Source organism: Equus caballus, chromosome X, assembly GCF_041296265.1.
Source record: "Equus caballus isolate H_3958 breed thoroughbred chromosome X, TB-T2T, whole genome shotgun sequence".
Lineage (NCBI taxonomy): Eukaryota > Metazoa > Chordata > Mammalia > Perissodactyla > Equidae > Equus > Equus caballus.
The window spans coordinates 115,634,983-115,653,782 of record NC_091715.1 but is presented as its reverse complement, the minus strand read 5'-3'; the positions used below and the strand labels follow the sequence as shown (position 1 = coordinate 115,653,782).

At 44.7% G+C, this 18,800-nt stretch overlaps 1 protein-coding gene across 1 annotated transcript; it reads right to left on the bottom strand.

Annotated features, from left to right (window-relative positions):
* Window positions 1-1,923: 1,923 nt before the first annotated feature.
* On the bottom strand, window positions 1,924-15,528 carry LOC106781382 (cancer/testis antigen 47A-like). Its single transcript, XM_070257149.1, has 4 exons — window positions 15,410-15,528; window positions 4,698-5,260; window positions 3,597-3,738; window positions 1,924-2,537 (listed from the first exon to the last, which is right to left on the bottom strand). Exons 1-4 carry the CDS (start codon window positions 15,526-15,528, stop codon window positions 2,525-2,527), a joined length of 837 nt encoding a protein of 278 aa, XP_070113250.1. The 3' UTR covers window positions 1,924-2,524.
* Between the last annotated feature and the right edge of the window lie 3,272 nt (window positions 15,529-18,800).

Here is an 18,800-nt window from a genome sequence, read left to right as displayed (position 1 = left end):
CCCCTGCCCCTGCCCCCGCCCCCGCCCCTGCCCCTGCCCCTGCCCCTGCCCCTGCCCCTGCCCCGGCTCCTAGGCCAGGCCCCATCCGTGTTGGGCATACAAGCCTCCCTTAGGCCTGGGAGCGCCTACGCCGGCCGTGCAGTCAGCCCTCCCGGGGACAGCCGCAAGAGGGGCACGCAGGCCCTGGCAGCCGTCTTGGGACTGTTAGGGGTGCCAGGCACCTGGAACAGGGTCTAGCAGGGACACACCCCTTGTTCCCATGCACTGGGCTCCTGGCCCTGTAGGGAGGGGTGTGGTTGGAAGGGAGCCAAAGTGGGGCCTCTAAAGCATGGAGCTCAGGACAGAGGTCCCGCTTGCCTGGGTCTAAAAGCAATACTATATTAACAACTAGCACAGCAGAAGCATTAACAAATCAGAACCAGTTTGAAGGCCCTCAAATCACACCACTTGGCCTGCCCTTTCAGTTTAAATAACGGTGACAATGAGCCCTTTGCCTTCTGTCTCACCATGTGCTTCTAACCATAAGGAATACTACGTGATAATACCTTTTAAAATGTCAACCCTGGTGACCAAAAAGAGAGTTGTGGGAGTGTTAAGTTTACTTCACTTTAACAGACGCTAATTAAGTACCTAGGAAGAGGAAAACTCGTTGCCTAGGGCTTTGGGAAAGAAGGATAAATAAAACCCTTTAAGGGTCCAACCATTCAGAGGTTCAGTCCAGGGGTTGGTGTTGGTGGAGTAGCATATATTATATATGTTAGATTATATATATATATATAATGTGTTAGAATACGACATGTACCACCACGGAATATAAGAGAAGGTATCAGTGCTAGCAAGGGGGCACCTAGGAAGCCTTAAGCTATTGCAGAAATGAGGCTGTCTAGTCTCAAACCCCCGCCTCTTCTCCTTCTCTGATCCTCTACTCTGGTCAACTTTGACTTTATCCTTTTTTTTCCTTAAACAAATTCCAGAGATAAAGCCCATTCTTTCTCTTTCCTCTTTATTTTTCTCATTATTTATTATGAAATATTTCAGATCTACATAAAATTACAGAAAATACTACTATGAGCGTCCATTTACCCACAACCCAGCTTAAGAAGTGTGACATTACAAATACCATTGAAGCCCCCTGTGGAGCCCTCCCCAGTAGGACCCCCTCCCTTTCTTTTCCCAAGAGGTAACCACCATCCTAAATGTGGTGTTTATCTTTCTAACACATGCCTTTCTGTGTGCTACATTTGTATCTGTCTTTAACATGCATGCCTTTTATGCTTTATGTGTATCCACAATCAATATATGGTGATTATATGTTTTATTAGACTTCGTATACATGGTATCAAAATGTTTGTCTCCTTCTGGAACCAGCTTTTTCCCTTATGCATTTTTCTGCTGCTATCACCCAATCTTAGTCCGTCTGTGTCTCAGCCACTGAGTTCTAGTCTCCTCCCTAGTCCCCCCTTGCCATCCTGTTCACTTGACCTGCCACAGTCCCAAGCCAGTGAATTAAGGCTGGTCCTACCCTAGGTGAGTCTCAGCTTCTTCCCCTCTGGCTCTAAACCAGTGCTTCTCAAACCTTAGCTGCATCAGAATCCGCTGGAGGGCTTGTTAAAACACGGTCACAGATTGCTAGGCCCACTCTCAGAGTCTCTGACCCAGTTTATCTTGGGTAGAGCCTACGAAATGCTGGATGATGCTGCTGATGCTGTTTGGGGACGAAACTTTGAGAACCACTGCTCCAAATCAGTGTCTGGGCCCAGGCTTAGCAGCATCATCTGGCCTCCAGGCAAGCTGGGCCATCCACGAGGTTTCCTTCAAAACCATGCTCCAGAGCAGCGCTGCCTCATAGACATATAACGCAATCACATGTGTAATTTTGTTTTCTAGTAGCCACATTAAAAAAGTAAAAAGAAACTGGCAAAATTAATTTTAATAGTATATTTTAATTCAATATATTATCACTTCAACATGTAATCAGTATAAAATTATTAGTAAGACATGTAACTTTTTTTTATACCTGTAGCACATCTCAAATCAGACTAGCCATATTTCAAGTGCTCAGGAGCCAGATGTGGCTAGTGACTAACAGTGGACAGTGCAGCATTAAAGGCTTGACCTCCATCTCTCTCTTCACAAAATTATTTTAAACTTGACATTTTAACTTATTTTGAGCTACAATAAAATAATAAATATAGGCTTACCAAATGGTGGAAAGTGATAAGTCTTAATGAAGGTACAGTAAGCCAAAAAAAAAAAAACGAGGTAAAAGATTTGTCAGGATTATTTATGTAAATAAAATCTGCCTTCATTTCAGTTTATTAATTTAAAACAAATTTTTTAACTAGAAGAAATGCTGTCAAATATATCTGCAAAATGTAAGGGAAAAGTCAGATGTCAGTGGATGTCACTTTTGGGGTGATGAAGTTGGAATGAAATCAGTGTTGATAAAATTCCCTTGGGCTTCTAAAAAACGAAAAACCTAAAGGGTGAAGAGCAGGTTCTTTCTTCTTTCTCCATCTTCTTTCTATTCCTCCCAACTGCAGGATGAAATGAGAGAAAATTAACAATTATACAGCATCAGCCAGCACCAGTCACTTTCTAAATCTAAGAAAATAGTCAGCCCGAGTATAGCTGCTGCATCTGTGGGCTGTCTCAACGGGCAGAGAAGAACACCACGTTGTGCTCTTGTAACCTGCACCCTTGGCTATAAGGTGCTCGTGCAACCGATGGCTTCAATCATGCGATCATACCAAGCTTGTCTCCCTCTTGCCCAACACCACAAACGCTTTGCTTTTTTTTTTCCTTGAGAGGCCATTCTGGGATTTAAGGAACTCGTGTCACCTTAAGCGCCTGTGCTCATTCCACAAATGCTACTCCCTCACCCTCCCAGACCCTTGGTTTCTATATCTACCATATGACAAAGAGGCTGTTAGTATGAAAGTCACAGCTGTGAAATTGCAAAAAAGAAAAAGAAATATGTTAATCATTTAAATATACTCCAAGACAAGATATACCTTAAGACTTAATTACCAATTCAGTGATAAACAATAGTCACACTATGACTAAGTTTCTTGTCTTTTGACTGTCACACAAATACAAAAATCTACAAGTGGACAAATGTTTAGGTATTAATCATTGAATGTGGCCCTTGAAATTCTTGACGTTTTGCTCTTTGTAAGTAGTCACATTTTAAAAGGCGTTGTCTCCCCGTTAGTACAGGAGACTGCATTTCTGTAGCCAAGTCATGAAGGCCCAACTAGTGGACAGCACAGCTACTTTGGCTGCTGCTTCTAGGAATGTTTTCTAAACAAATATTGGTCTTAGCTACTGAGACATTTACTCCTTGTTAGTAGACTTACAGGTGGAGGACAAAGGACGTCACAAGAACCAATGAGTAGCCAGGAAGTGTATTGCGGTACAGAACGCATCTTACATTACTAGGTACACGAGTATTCTAGTAACATTCTAAGTAGATAAAATTGAATTTTAAACAAACATTTCCTTAATTAATTTACTGGAAGAATTAAGAAAAATAAAGCTGTCAGTAACAGGTAAATGCCAGGAATGGTTGGGTGATACTCAATTTAGACAGATACCTGGATTTTCTCGGTGTGCTGTCTGTGGGGTCCAGAGCGTTTTCGGGTCCTTCTTGTTTTTTGTTAAACTTCTCTTTTTCGTCCTTGTCTTCAGCGTCGTGGGCCTCTTCATTCGAGTTTTCACACCGATATTTAGTTGTTTCTGTAGTGAAGAATAATACAGATGTTGGGACCGGACATTCACAGAAAAAGTCCCAATTCACAAGGACTGGGGACATCCAGTACTGTCCCCTCGGGAGCAGCAGGCGGCTCGACGTAACTAAGAAAGGAGAGTTGGGCACCTTCCGGCCTACTGGTCAGAGCAGCGCTTGCACGGCCCTGCCTTTCCTCCGCTTGCTCGTTTGCGCGGTGGGTGACATGATTGCTCTCTTCCCAGGAACCCGCCCCGCTGTGCTGCTGGTTGTCTCTGGCCCTCGGAGAAGGGGGATCCCAGTGATCGGGGTCTCATGCATTCTGTATGCTTCCATCAGAACTTGCTTGTGCAAATACCTTTTGCTTCAAGGACAAACTCTATGGTGAAGCTCATTAGTTCCTGCAGCCCCTGGACATTTAATTTTGCCAGAGGCTCGCGTAGGCGGATGTTCATAATGTTTGGGGATCAACTTTCTAGAATCTCGAATCTGGGAAGCCACGACCCCCACACAGGCTTGACATCTGCTGCCGCCCTGCCGCTTCCTCCCGCTCGCTTCCCAACACCACCGCCGGAGGCGCTCAGCTCCGCAAGCAGAGGCGGGAGAGGGCAGCGGGCTTTCCTCAAGACCCTGAAGGGCCTTCTGGCACCGGGCCCATTCGCCCCCCAGCGGGTTGGGGACCCCGACCCGCGGCCTCACCCGGGGCCGGCAGGTGCCTGGGCGGTGCCCACGGTGCCCACGACACGGCCCCGCAGCCCGACTGAGAGGCGGCCCGGGCCTCGGATGGACGCGCCCGCCCCGCGTCCGGGCCTGGCGCCTGGGCCTCCGCCCACCCCGCGCCCCGCGTCCCGGCCCCGCGCCTGGGCCTCTGCCCGCCCACTTCACGTCCCGGCCCCGCGCCTGGGCCTCTGCCCGCCCCGCGTCCCGGCCCCGCGCCTGGGCCTCCGCCCGCCCGCCTCGCGCTCCTCACCCTCCGGGGCGGCGGCCTCCTCCGCGGGCTCCTGGGTCGCGGCCTCCGCTCCCGGCTCCTGGGTCGCGGTCTCCGCCCCCGGCTCCTGGGTCGTGGCCCCCTTCCCCGGCTCCTGGACCGGCGGCAGGGCGCAGGCGGCCAGCTCTTGCGGCGCCGGCCCGCGGGGCGCGGGGCGCTGGGCCAAGCCGTCGTGAGCCAGAGGCCATGGCCGCAGCAGCACGTGGTTATTGTAGAAGAGGCGGCGCAGCAGCGACTGCGCGAACTCCAGGAAGAGGAGGCGTAAGCTCGCCCGCGGGAACTGCGCCGCGTCCACCGCCAGGCGGCCCGCCGCCGCCTCCTCGCCCTCCTCTGCCGGCTCGATGTCCGAGTCCTCCTCGGCGCTCCCGCCCTCCGGGCCGCCGGCCCCCGGCTCCCCCGCCGCCTCCCCGAGGGCTCCCGCCGCCGCCGCCGTGACTCTCGCCACCCCGTGGGGCCCCGAGTCGCCGACCAGCCGGCCGCCAGGGCCCACGCCCCCGGCACGCCCACAGGCCTGTTCAGGCCACCTGCGGCCAGGTCTCCTTCTCCTGTGGCAGACATGGCGCCAGGCGGTACCTCAACTGGGGTGGCGATCAGGCTGTGGCGTCGACAGCAAAGATGGTGGCCCCCGAGGTGGCCGCCGCTGAGGGGAGGCTGTGGGCAGTGGGGCCCGGCCTGAGGCGGACCGACGGGGCGGCAGAGGAGTGCGCCGCTGAGGGGACAACAGTCTGTGGGGTGCCCGAGGAGGCCCCAGGGGCGAAGGGCAGGGCAGCAGTGTCAGGAGAGGCGCCTCAGACCGAAGCGGACAAGGCGCGAAGAGCCCGCTAGGCAGGTGACGGGGGCGGGGCCAGAGGTCAGAGGGCCACGCCCCCTCACCATGAGCTCCAAGCTCATTTGCTGAGAAGCGAGGATCGACATGCCCTGTGTCTAATGAATAACCAATGAATGACTCTTAGGTTCTAAGATTGCTCACAATCACCTCCCTGTTCTTTGAGGCCTTAGGGTCCTGCGCTACCTTTAGGTCCACGTAACTCCTGTCCTTTTAATTTTACAATTGTCCAAAAACTATAGTGGTCCGATATGGAGGCACTCTGGGCCATGTGAACTGTGAGGAATTTCACTTGGTAATGGCTCACGTGAATGGAGACGGTGTCATAAATTGTATAGCTCAGACCCTCGCAGTAGTAAAAACCTCTTAGGAAGGGAGAGAGAAGAATTTGGACCATTTAACGTGAATCGAACTAGTTGGAAAAGAATAGACAATTGAAATGGTTGCAGTCAGAACTGACGTTGAAGAAGTGGTAAATGACAGGAGATGGGAGATATATAGTGAACTCTTACAAATTCACTTCAAGCCTCTAAAGAATGAATAAAAAAAGAGATAACTTCTTTTAAAGGATCTTTTTAAAGGATCAGGTCATCTCCTAAGAGCTAAGCATGATAGACATTAAAAGATCAGACTTCCTAGGATGTTTCTGAGGCAATAGTCTTAAAGAGTTTTTATTGGTTTCAAAATCCACTTAAGTCCTCAAATGTAAGTAATTTGGAAAATTATGGAAAAATTAACTGCTATTTTATACTTAGTCTGTAAAAAAGTTTTGTAATATTAAAAATGTTTTTTGAAAAAGACATAGCAAATAAAATAATATTTGGATATTAAATTTAGGAAAAATACTACCAATAAATCACATCAAGGTGACGAGGGATGTTTTTTTCCTTTCATCAACACAACCAAATCTCAATGCTTTTATTTTTCCTCTGGTCCCACCTCAAGAATGGAGCATGGTATTGTCATAAATCATTGATTTAAATCTGGAAGGTAATGTAGAAAATCTGTAATCCAAAATCTGCACTATGAAGACAGCAAAACTGAGGCAAAATCCCAATCTGAGGTCTAGATTTGGTTTTAAGATTTGCCCTCTGGTGTGATCTTGGGAAAGTGACTTATCATTTCTAGCCCTCAGTTTTATCATCTGTTAAGTTAGAGGAATGATTACCTAGCTATCTTACAATGTTGCTCTGAGAATCAACTAAGATAATGAGGTGAAAGCCCTTTTTCATACTGAAATTTTATACATACAAGGTTTTGTTATATCAATAATAATCTTTCCATTCTTGAAAAATTGGCGGGAAGCTATTGAGTAGTCCCTCAGGCCTTTAGAGAGACTCATCTGACTTGGTTCTGGAGGAATCAGTTGTTTCCAGGTATATGGAGTTACACACTTCCTCCCTGGCTGAGTTCACACCCTGCTTTCAGTCAAGATTTGAGTGAGATAGGTAGATGTAATGAGATTGGATTATATTTAGGATATTAACCGTTTGTTGAAAATATTTTCCTACTTTGATTTTGCCATCAAATTGGTTAATATTTCTAAGTATGTAGTTTTTCATTTTTATGTTGCAAAATCTAATAATAGTTTCTTTTTCAAGGGTTTAACATCATTGTAAGTTTGCAAATCTTTTCGCATCCAGCGATAAATTTTATATTTTCTTCTTTTTGGAGGTCTTCTGAATGTTTACATGTAACTCCTTAATCCGTTTAGAATTAATACTGACACATGTAAGATTAAAATCTCAGTTGATTTTTATTTTAAACAGCTCAACTATAGCACCATTTATTGAGTAGTTATTCTCCTTTATAATGATGTGTGGCCATGTACCTTTTTGCACTTTCTACAAAGATAGAAGAGATGGAAGAGAAAAATGCATATTTTTCTAAAATTCTAGAGCTAGCAAGGCCTTTAGATATTGAATCTAAGCCCATTCTTTTTTTAAATGGCAAAACTAAGGCCTAGAGCAGCAAACTGGCTGCCCCAAGGTCGTGTCACTTAATGGAGGAGCCAGGACTAGAACCAATCTCCCGACCTTTAATTTGAAGTTGAGACAGGCCTACTTCTTATACATGCAGCTTCAGGAGAAACTTGACAGCAGAAGGTTAATTAACCAGGCACAAAGTAAATGGCCATGAGTTGAGGGTCTCTGAATGTCCCAGACCAGCCCTCCTGATCCCAGTCAATCAGCAAGTATTTACTAAGCACCTACATATAATGCTTTGTGCAAGACCTTGCCAAGGATGGAGAAGCAAGTGCCATCATCTCTGGCGATAAGCATCTCATAGTCTAGTTGAGAGAAAAGGACTGCATGTTGAGAATGCAAAAAAAGGGCAGCCCCTGACATTTAGAACTGGACTGGCACTCACAGCTGGGCCATCTTATTCTCCTATTGGACATACAGAATGTCATAGAACACCAACATCAGACAAGCTCACTCTGAGACAATGATAAGAGGAGACAAAACAAGGTCATTTTGTAGATTTAAGCAGTGACAAAAACAAGGTCACAAAATACTAAACATCTCCCTCTCTTGACCAAAATGAGTGTCCACCGCTTTACCCATTATAGCTCTATCCTGGTTCTAGGCTCCCCTTCCTGTAGATAAGATTTATGAAATACCACTCATAGAGTTGCCCCTGCTTTCTAACAGCATCTAATCTGGAGCAAACCCTCATTTCCTTCAAAACTTCCCAAAATAACTCAACCAAAATCCAAATCCTATAATAGGTTCTTTCTGGCACTTCTTACTGAGACACCACATGGTTCCGCGTGGTATGTGCTCTCCCTCACTGCAGTGAGTAATATACCCAGCTTGTTCAACTACAGGCGTGTTTCTATGGTCTTTGGCTGAAGGACGTTGACAATGTAAAACATTTCCATCTTTATACTGTAATATTAACTCAGCCAAGTGAGTCAGGAAGCATCATAATTGGTGGGCTTTTCTCAGAAAAGGTTTTCCAGAGGAGGGAGGACTTGGACTCAAACGATGGGCAAGATGCCCTGACTGAGGGTTTTGGTTATTTTTTTTTTTTTTTTTGAGGAAGATTAGCCCTGAGCTAACATCTGCCGCCAATCCTCCTCATTTTTTGCTGAGGAAGACTTGCCCTGAGCTAACATCCACGCCCATCTTCCTCTACTTTGTATGTGGGACGCCTGCCACAGCATGGCTTGACAAGCAGTGCACGTACGTCCACACCCAGGATCCGGACCAGCGAACCCCAGACCACTGAAGCAGAACGTGCGGACTTAACCACTGCGCCACTGTGCTGGCCCCGCGCTGACTGAGAAGGATAGTGAAGGCACGACATTTTCTCCATATGGCCCTTGTAAAAATGTGCTCATAACCTAAGAGGGTCCTTGGCTATAAGAAAAGACTGAGCCTTGGGGTAGGGAAAGGAAGCGGATGTTGCTCCTGGCCACAGGGCAGACCTAGGTGATGTGATGGAAGTCCTGTGGTGGGGAAGGTGTCTAACATGGCACCCCCATTTCCTACAGCATGCTAGGACCAGGGCTTCCTCCTCTCTTCTTTAGCAGAAACAAACACTCCCAGGTAGATTTTTTTTTCCTACAAAAGCAGAGTATTCCTGCTTTCTTTACCTCCTTCCTGTCTCCATCCATTCTTTTTTCAAAACAGGGCCATCACTGTTCACTTTAGAGGAGATAGCGTGTTACCACAACCAAAACCAAAACCAAACAGAAAACAAAAACCATAAAGGGGGCCAGCCCCGTGGCCGAGTGGTTAAGTTCATGCAGTCTGCTTTGGCGGCCTGGGGTTTCTCCGGTTCAGATCCCAGGTCCGGACATGGCACTGCTGATCAGGCCATGCTGAGGTGGCATCCCACACAGCACTGACTGGAGGCACTCACACCTAGAATATACAACTATGTACTTGGGGGCTTGGGGAGAAGAAGAAGGAAAAAACAACAACAAAAAACCATACAAATGTCTTCCCAGGTCATGAAAATCTGGGCTGTCCACTTGAAGATACAGGACAAACACTCCAGACCCTAGTCATTCAATCATTCACTAAGCATGTATTAAGCACCTACTGTCTGCCTGGAATTATGATAGGGGTCAGGGATTCCCAGGTACCTAAGACTCTTGGCTTGTCCTAGTTCGTGTTCTAGAGGGCAAGACAGACACTTGGATAATGACGACACAGGTGTCAAGTACTATAACAGGGATAAGCACAAAGTACTATGGGAGCATGGGAGAGAGAATGATTAGCTGTGTCAGGGGAGAGGTGAAGGAGGTGGGTTGGTACCTAGGGGTGGGAGAGAGGATACTGCAGGTAAAGGAAGCAGCACGAACAGTGGCAGAGATGGGTGTGTACCTATTCAGGGAATGAAATAGCTGGAGCATTGGGCAGAGTGGTAGATGGGCCTTTAAAGCAGATTGGGGCCATGAATGTTTCAGTAAGGAGTTTGCCTTTGTCCTGAAAATAGGTCTCTGCCTTCCAAACAAATGACCATTGAGATGCTGGCAGAGTTAGCAGAATAGTTTGTGGTGCATTCAGGAACGAATAGAGTCAAGAAAAGGTCTGCCAAGGCCTTCAAAGCTCTTTCCAGCAAGTGTTAGTATCCACAGTTTTTCTTTTTATAAAAATAACACATATTCTTTGTACAACAGATTAATAAAACACATAAGCCAAAACAGGGATGCAAAAATCACACACATCAGATCAATAAGATAACAAGCAATAGAAAAATGAGCAAAGGACAGGGATAGATAAATCATAGATAAATACAAATTGTTTTTAAGCATATGGACAAATAGCTTTTGAACATATGGACATATGCTCAAACTCAATGCAAATTAAAATTATATTGAGGTAATGATAATCGTTAGCAGTTAGTAAATGCTCATTATAGGTTGGGCACTATTTTAAGCACTTACATAGATTATCTTATTTACTCCTTGCAACTACCCTATGATGTGAGTACTATTATCCATCTTTTGCAAATGAAGAAGCTAAAACAGAGGTTTAGCGACTTTCCCAAGGATACACAGCCAGTAAGGGGCAGAGCCTGAATTAAGAAAATAAAAATCACCCTTAATCTCACTACCCAGAAGTAATCACTCTGCTATTTGATGCATAGTTCAGTTTCATTTTTCCAAGTTGTTAAGAAACTATAATTCTTAACTCTCCTCTGTGACTAGAAATTCCTTCTCCCCATCCTTAAATAGGAAGTTGGCTGTTGATTGCAAATAGATATTCTTTATCACGTTAAAGTTTCCTGTTCCTCTGTTATTAGTAGCTGTGTGGTTTAGGGTAAGCTATTTCTCTGGTCCTCAGTTTCATCTCTTAAAAAAGTTAATAGTTGGACAGCTAATCTTTGACAAAGGAGCTGAGGGCCTACAATGGAGGAAAGAAAGTCTCTTCAACAAATGGTGCGGGAAAACTGGACAGCCACATGTAAAAGAATGAAAATCAACCATTCTTTTTCACCATTTACTAAAATAAACTCAAAATGGATCAAAGACCTAAAGATTATGCCTGAAACAATAAGTCTTCTAGAAGAGAATATCGGCAGTACACTCTTTGACATCAGCTTCAAAAGAATCTTTTCGGACACCATACCCCCTCACATGAGGGAAACAATAGAAAGAATAAACAAATGGGACTTCATCAGACTAAAGAACTTCTTCAAGGCAAGGGAAAACAGGATTGAAATGAAAAACAGCCCGCTAATTGGGAAAAAATATTCACAAGTTATTTATCCGACAAAGGGTTAATCTCCATAATATACAAAGAACTCACACAACTCAACAATAAAAAATCAAACAACCCAATTACAAAATGGGCAGGGGACATGAACAGACATTTCTCCAAAGAAGATATACAGATGGCCAATAGACACATGTAAAGATGCTCATCATCACTAATCATCAGGGAAATGCAAATCAAAACTACACTAAGATATCACCTTACACCTGTTAGAATGGCAAAAATATCCAAAACCAAGAGTGACAAATGTTGGAGAGGCTGTGGAGAAAAGGGAACCCTCATACACTGTTGGTGGGAATGCAAACTGGTGCAGCCACTATGGAAAACAGTATGGAGATTCCTCAAAAAGTTAAGAATAGAAATACCTTATGACCCAGCCATCCCACTACTGGGTATCTATCCTAAGAACCTGAAATCAGCAATTCCAAAAGTTTCATGTACCCCTATGTTCATCGCAGCATTATTCACAATAGGCAAGTCATGGAACCAACCTAAGTGCCCAGCAACTGATGATTGGATAAAGAAGATGTGGTATATATATACAATGGAATACTACTCAGCCATAAAAAAGGACAAAGTCGTCCCATTCACAACAACATGGATAGACCTTGAGGGTATTATGTTGAGTGAAATAAGCCAGACAGAGAAAGACGAACTCTGTATGACTCCACTCATAGGTGATAGTTAACATATGGACAAAGAGAACTGATCGGTGGTTGCCAGGGGAAAGGGGGGTGGGGGGAGGGCACTAGGGGTGAAATGGTGTACCTACAACATGACTAATAATGATGTACAACTGTAATTTCACAAGGATGTTAACTTTCATAACCTTAATTAAAAAAAAAGTTAATAGTTACTACCCCACAGGATTCTTGTGAAAATCATATGTGATAATATACAATGAGCATTATCACAATTAAGGGGTACTAGTGAGGTTTGTAAGGGTCTCTGCTTTTTAAGCATACAGTTCTTTCAGAGGAAACAGAATTCTAATTTGGTCCTCGTGTCCACCTTCAATCAGTAAATGCTTGCCCTCTACATAGAAGAAATTCCTAGAAATAAGTGCCTGCAGGCTCCCCACCTCATTCTTATGTTCTTAGTCATTTTCATGGGACTCTCCCTCCCAGATTGTCCCACGGCTGCCTCCTTCTTGGAATTCAGGTTTTAGTCATAGAGCACTCACAGGATCATCCCTGACCACCTAACTAAGGCTGTCACCCACTGCCACCCCAATCACTCTCATATGACCACCCTGTTCTATTTCCTTCATAGCTTAAATGGGAAAAAATGGGGATTTTTCCCATTTAACTAGTTTTGTCTTTGTTTTTATTATCCCCACCCCCAAGAGGTAAATGCCACAAAGGTAGGGCTTATTGTCTTTTTTTCTTCACTGATATGTCCCCCAAACACCTAGAACAATGCCTGGAACACAATAAATAGTCAAACTTTTATTAACTGACTATAAGCAACTTGCTTTCTCTATATTGGTTAATTGTACAAGGTGCAAAACCAAATGTTATTAGATCATAGGATCACATTTATGAATTGCGTGAGCCCCCAATAGGTTAGTGAGACTAAAATTGAGCCTTGAATTTCTGTAAACTGTTAGTACTGTCCTTGGATACCAGTACATCTCATATTGCCAGAGTAGGTATAACTATCCTTAGACTGAGGGGGCAACTTCATAGGAAAAACTGTCTTAATTTGACAATTAAAAGTGTATATAAGGGGCCGGCCCAGTGGCACAGCGGTTAAGTTCACACGTTCTGCCTCTTGGCGGCCCAGGGTTCGCTGGTTCGGATTCCGGGTGCGGACATGGCACCGCTTGGCAAGCCATGCTGTGGTAGGTGTCCCATATATAAAAAAGTAGAGGAAGATGGGTAGGATGTTAGCTCAGGACCAGTCTTCCTCAGCAAAAAGAGGGAGATTGGTAGGAGTTAGCTCAGGGCTAATCTTCCTCAAAAAAAAAAGTGTATGTAATGTTGCATGGGATTATAGCAGTGTTAAAGTTTGTTTGCTTTGTGGTTAACTAACACTAAATTGCAACTTTGGGAGGTCAGCGAGTTTGGTCACCTGTAAGCCAACTTGCCGTCTTTACATAGTGTAAGTTAAAATCTTCTAACATTTTCTTCCTCCGCCTTGCCACAGGGCCTGAAATTTCCCATCTTAGCATCACTTCATGGGACTTTTCAGGGACAAGTACACTGTAAGCTAACATGGTATCACAACCTACCTGAAAGTATCCTTAACCAGGTATTACTTCAAGGCAGGGTCTTGAGGAAGTAGAACAGAAATTTTGAGAGGAGGCAAGGAATAAAGGAATGAAGAAAAGATCTGGAGCATAAGGTGCTCCCAGGGAAGGGAGGTCTGTATGGGGAGTGACAGTGGGTAACCCTGATTTTAGGTGCCTGGAGATAATGATGGGGCTGTGGAGAGGGACAGAGGTCACTGGAAAGAGGAGGGCATTGGAAAGAGAGGCAAAGGAGCTAGGGATGCAAGTAGTGTCCTATTTTCATAGCTTTGCTTCAGGCCAGCTTGTCTTTGGAGGTACTTGGTACTTTAAGACAGAAAGATGAATGAGACCCTTTGAGGTTCCAACCAATGAGGAGCTCACAATGTAGGAAGCCTGATGTAAAACAGGTTATGAAATGCGCTATTAGAACATGTGAGAGCGGAAGTTATCAATGTCATCCAGATTCGATATCTAAGTAATCTTCACTAAATGTAGAAACAAGGCCTTCTCCCCAAACTCATGGGTCACCTTCCTTTTCTCTGATCAACTGCATTTTCACCTACTTTCTCATCTAGATTCTAGAGATTAGGCCCATTTACTACTTAAAGTCACACATAAAACTATAGAAATATTAATATGAACACTAGTATGAACCTCCTTGGCACTCATGTAACTTCTCTCTAGCTTAAGAAATAAAACGTTAGAAATGGAGTTGACGCTCTGCACATCCTATCCTCAAATAGTAACCAGTATTATGAAGCTGGAGTTTCATTCCCATGCACATCTTTACTTTGCCTATGTTCACTGGAATGAAATATGTGTTGTTAAATATACACTTATATCCCAAAGTATATAGTATTTCTGCATGTTTTAAAACTTTATATAAATGGCATCATAGTATCTGTATTCTTCTGCCACTAGCTTTGTGCCTCACACTTTTCTCCCTTAGCACCACCCAATCATTACCCTGAGAGAGGTATGTGGCTCAGGCCCTAGGGAGTTCTAGTTTCCTCCCCAGCTGAGTCCTTGCCATCCTGGTCAGTTTACCTGTAGCACTTTCAAGCCAGTGACTAAAGGTTGTTCTTTCCTTAGGTGAACGTCAGCTTCTTCCCCTGTTGTCCTAAGCCAAAATACAGGGCTGGGCTCAGCTGCACGACGTACCCACCAAGATCATCACATTGGGAGCCACACTTTGAAAACCACTGCTCTAGAGCATCTTTTTTTCCCTTGATAATTTAGCCCTCCTTCAACAAAATAGTCTGATACGAGTTTACAAAAAGGTGAAAAGATAGCATTCCTAGCAGGTCGGGTGGTGCAAAAACTGCTTTGGTAACAGTTTAAATGTACTTTATGATAAAGTAAAAAGTGAAGACTTTATTAGTACCCCAGTGATTAGTCACCTGACTATAACTAAGTTTCCTTTAACAGTCAATACAAAAATCCTCAAACAAGCTAATAGTTACTGAATATGGTCTGACTGGAACTCTTAACTATGCACACAGTCAGGTCAAAAGTGTGTCATTTACTAGTTAGTACAACAGACTACATTTCTACTACACAACGATGAAGGCACAAGTCATGCAAGCTGGCTTGAAAAATACTTCACTTGGTTTCTCGGGAACGTTTTCTAAACCACCCCTGGTCTCCGTTAAGTATTCTGATATTTTACAGCTGTAGTCTTATGACTATGACAAAAGTACTTCACAAGCTCTGGAGGGTGGAAGTTCAAGGATGCAGTGAGTTCTGTATCTGGCAGAAGAGTGGGACCATTGAAATTCTAAGGAGAAAGCATTGGTTTTAAAGTCTTTAAAAAGCTTCTTATTTAGCCATCTAGAAAATTTAACAAATGAGGCTGTAAGCAACTTGGTATGTTTAGGGTCCTCTTTAATGATATATCACACACCGGACTCGCTGCAGCTTGCACTCTGCAAAATAGTGTGTTTTAGGGTACTTCTTCCACTTCTGGTTAATCTTTCTTCCTCTTCCTTTTCTTCTTCTCACCTGGTTCTTCCCCTGTGTCATAGTCGTCATCATTCTATGTGCCTTGTCCTGCCAAGTATAATACGGATCTTGGGACTGGATGCTCATAAAAGAAGAACCCCAATTGAAGATCTTCAAGAATTTTAGCCGTAACAACCCCACTTAGGATTCCAAACTTGGGCATTTCAGGAGTACAAAAATAATTAAAGAATGAGTCTTTGGAAGTTGCTTTGTACACTGTTCTAGATGTCCCATTTCCTTTGCGATCCTGTTCTTAATGCATTCTGAGTGATATTCTTCTCCTTCTCCCAATGCATTTGGCACCCAATGCAGCCTGTAACCTGTGGCTCATGAGAAAAGAAGGGATCAGAATCACCCAGGTATGACCTCATTATATATGTGTTAGTCAACACCTCATTTGAGAAATATTCATTGGGTTTCAAAGAGAATTCTATGGTGAAACTCACAGGCTCACTAGCAACTGAGGACTTGAGCCAAATATCTTTCAGGAGCTCTAAAACAGGTTCATCAGGTTCCAAACCACATTTCAGAGCAACTCTGCAGTCTTCAAAACTTTCCACCCACAAATAAAGAATTCTTTTAGGGTAGATCTTACCTTCAGACCTTTTCTCAAGTTTTGTCTTTATTTCCTCAACAACTGTCTCCTCGAGACCTGATTTCCATCTATTTATTTCCATTTATTTTCATCTTCTGTTGGCTCATAAGATGATTTTGATCTCTTATCAAACAGGTTGATAGGCATATTTTCTCTCAGTGTCATGAATTGCTTTATGATGTTGGATTTTATTTTGCCTGTTCTATATGGAATTTTCTGAGGGCATTAAGTCGCTGCTTAATGACACTAGGCAAATCCTGAAAGAAGTTTGCACATGCTCCAACCGAATCACCTCATCTTTCTTGGAAATCTACATCAGTTTGAGGAATTTGCCTCTGCTCAACAGTTGTTTTCTTCCTTCCAGTCCTCAATAACACGGTGGGCCCCCTCTTTTGTCCCACCTTCCGATGCCGGTGCCACAGCCTCCCTGGGAGAAAGCAGAGCCTCCTGGGCACAGCTTGAGGTTTTTTTGCTTTCCAACCTCAGTGCCTTTATCTTCCTCATTATTATCTGTGAGGCCAAGTTGCTCAAGTGTCCTCCATCCCCTAAGGAAGACAGGAAGCCCAGGAGCATGTGGATGGTGACAGATGACGGGCAGGCCCTCAGCACCATATTCTATCTTTCTGGCACCATGTCGCCAGATCCCTCCTCTTGGCCTTCAGGAGCTGCCGCCTCAGCATCGAGGTTAACATCTTTAACACTCCCCTGGACATTGCCATTCTGCCCTCCTCCCCCTCCATCCTTCACATTAGCCACTTCTCTTTAGGCAAATGGAGCTGGTGTCACGTCGCTTTCATCAGACATGTTGGGGGAACCTAGATACTTCCTGAGTAGCTACGGCTGGGAAGCAGTGGGTGTCACAGGTGACAGCAGACAATGAAGGTGGCAGCAGTGGTGCTGCTGGACTGAGGGCGATGGGCTGCTGCTGAGGTGTGACGGCCACTACTGCTGGGTGACCGGGATTAAGCGATGATGGCTGAGGAGCACAGACCTTGCCTGCGACTGAAAGTCGGGGCGGCCTCAATGCAGGGCAGGACTAGCAGATTCCCTGTCAGCCTTGAGCTGGCATTTAAATCTGGCCAAGGTCAAGGCAAGGCAAGGGGGAGCAGCCAGGCTCCGGAATGGTCAACAGTCGCCCCCTGCTGTTGCCTCTAGCAAGCTTCCCAGGTCTGACTTGCTGAGAAGAGGTAATTGACAGGCCATCTCTTTGTTGCCTCCCCGACCCCCACCCCCACCCCACTGCCTCCAGTTTGCTTTTGTGATTGGGGGCTCATTGCTCCTCTCTCCCCGCAGACCCCAGGAAGAAAGCCAAATTTATGACTACCAATATGCCGTATGCAAATGGCTTGAGACAGGTAGCTTTGAGAAACACAATAGATATAAATTCCACAAAGGGGAAGGGGTGTTTCCACCCACTAACACAAACTCCAATTAAACTTTTTTTTTTAACCTTTTGGTCCCAGTCAAGAAGACAGCATGGTTTTGTGCAAAATGCCCTGGAGATTAATGCTCAGGTATTAATGAAAATGGTTTAGGTCTGGGAGGGACCTTAGAAATCATGGAATCCAGTGATTCTTGAACCTTGAGTGTGCACAGGAATCACCTGGAAGGCTTGTTGGACCACAGATTGCTGCCCCGCATCGCCCCCTCACCCCACAGAGGTCAGGATTCTGTGGCGTCTGGGGTGACCTGAGGATTTGCATTTCCAGCAAGTTCCCATGGGAGGCTGCTGCTGGTGGTCCGGTGGGCTGCACTTTGAGAACCACAGGTCTAATCCAACTTCCTTATTTCACAGATGGGTCAACTGAGGCAGAACCCCAGCTGGGTTCCAGAAATGGTTTTGACACTTACCAGTTGCTGCGACTTTGCAATCTCATCCGGCTTCTCTGTGCCTCAGTTTTCTCATCTACCAAATTAGGGTGATGACCTCTGTCCTGCCTGTCCTCTGAGTGGTTTAATTTACAGGGTGGCTGCTGTTGGGTAGTTACTCAGCCTTCAACAACAACCCTCTAATTACCTAACCATTTGCCCCACTGGCTACTGGGTCAGAGTTTACACCCTGCTTTCCCTTTTGTCAAGGACTGAGAGAGGGAGATGTTGTCAAATTGGGGGTAGGACATAAGCCACTGTTCTTTTTGTTGTATTTTTCTCATGTTGCATTTGTCTCTTATGTTTGTTAATATTTTTAAGTATATTGGTTTTCCTTTTTTTTGGTAGAAGTTTCCCAGTCTTTTCTGTCTCTTTCATGTTCTTAAATTTACAACATTCTTTACCATCTGATGATAAGACTGTTCAAGTATATATTTTCTCATTTTTAAGTGTGATTTTTTTCCATGTGTACTCTGATCCATCTCGAGTTATATTGGCACATGATATGAACTTTGGATCTCAGTTGGCTTTTTCTTTCTAAACAGCTAACCTCTGGCGTCATTTGTTGAGTAATTCCTTTCCTCTCCCGTAATGTGTCTCTGTGCACTTTTTTATACTTCTAGGAAGGTAGAATATGTGGAAGAGAGATTTGAGTCTAATCCTATTCTTTTTCAAATGGGGAAACTAAGGCCCAGAGCAGCTAACTGGTTTTCCCAAGGTCATATTATTTAATGGACATGCTGCAACTAAACCAAGATCTCTGACTTCTAATCTGAATTTGAGATAGGTGTGCTTCTTGTCTATCCAGCTCCAGGGACATTTGGCAGCA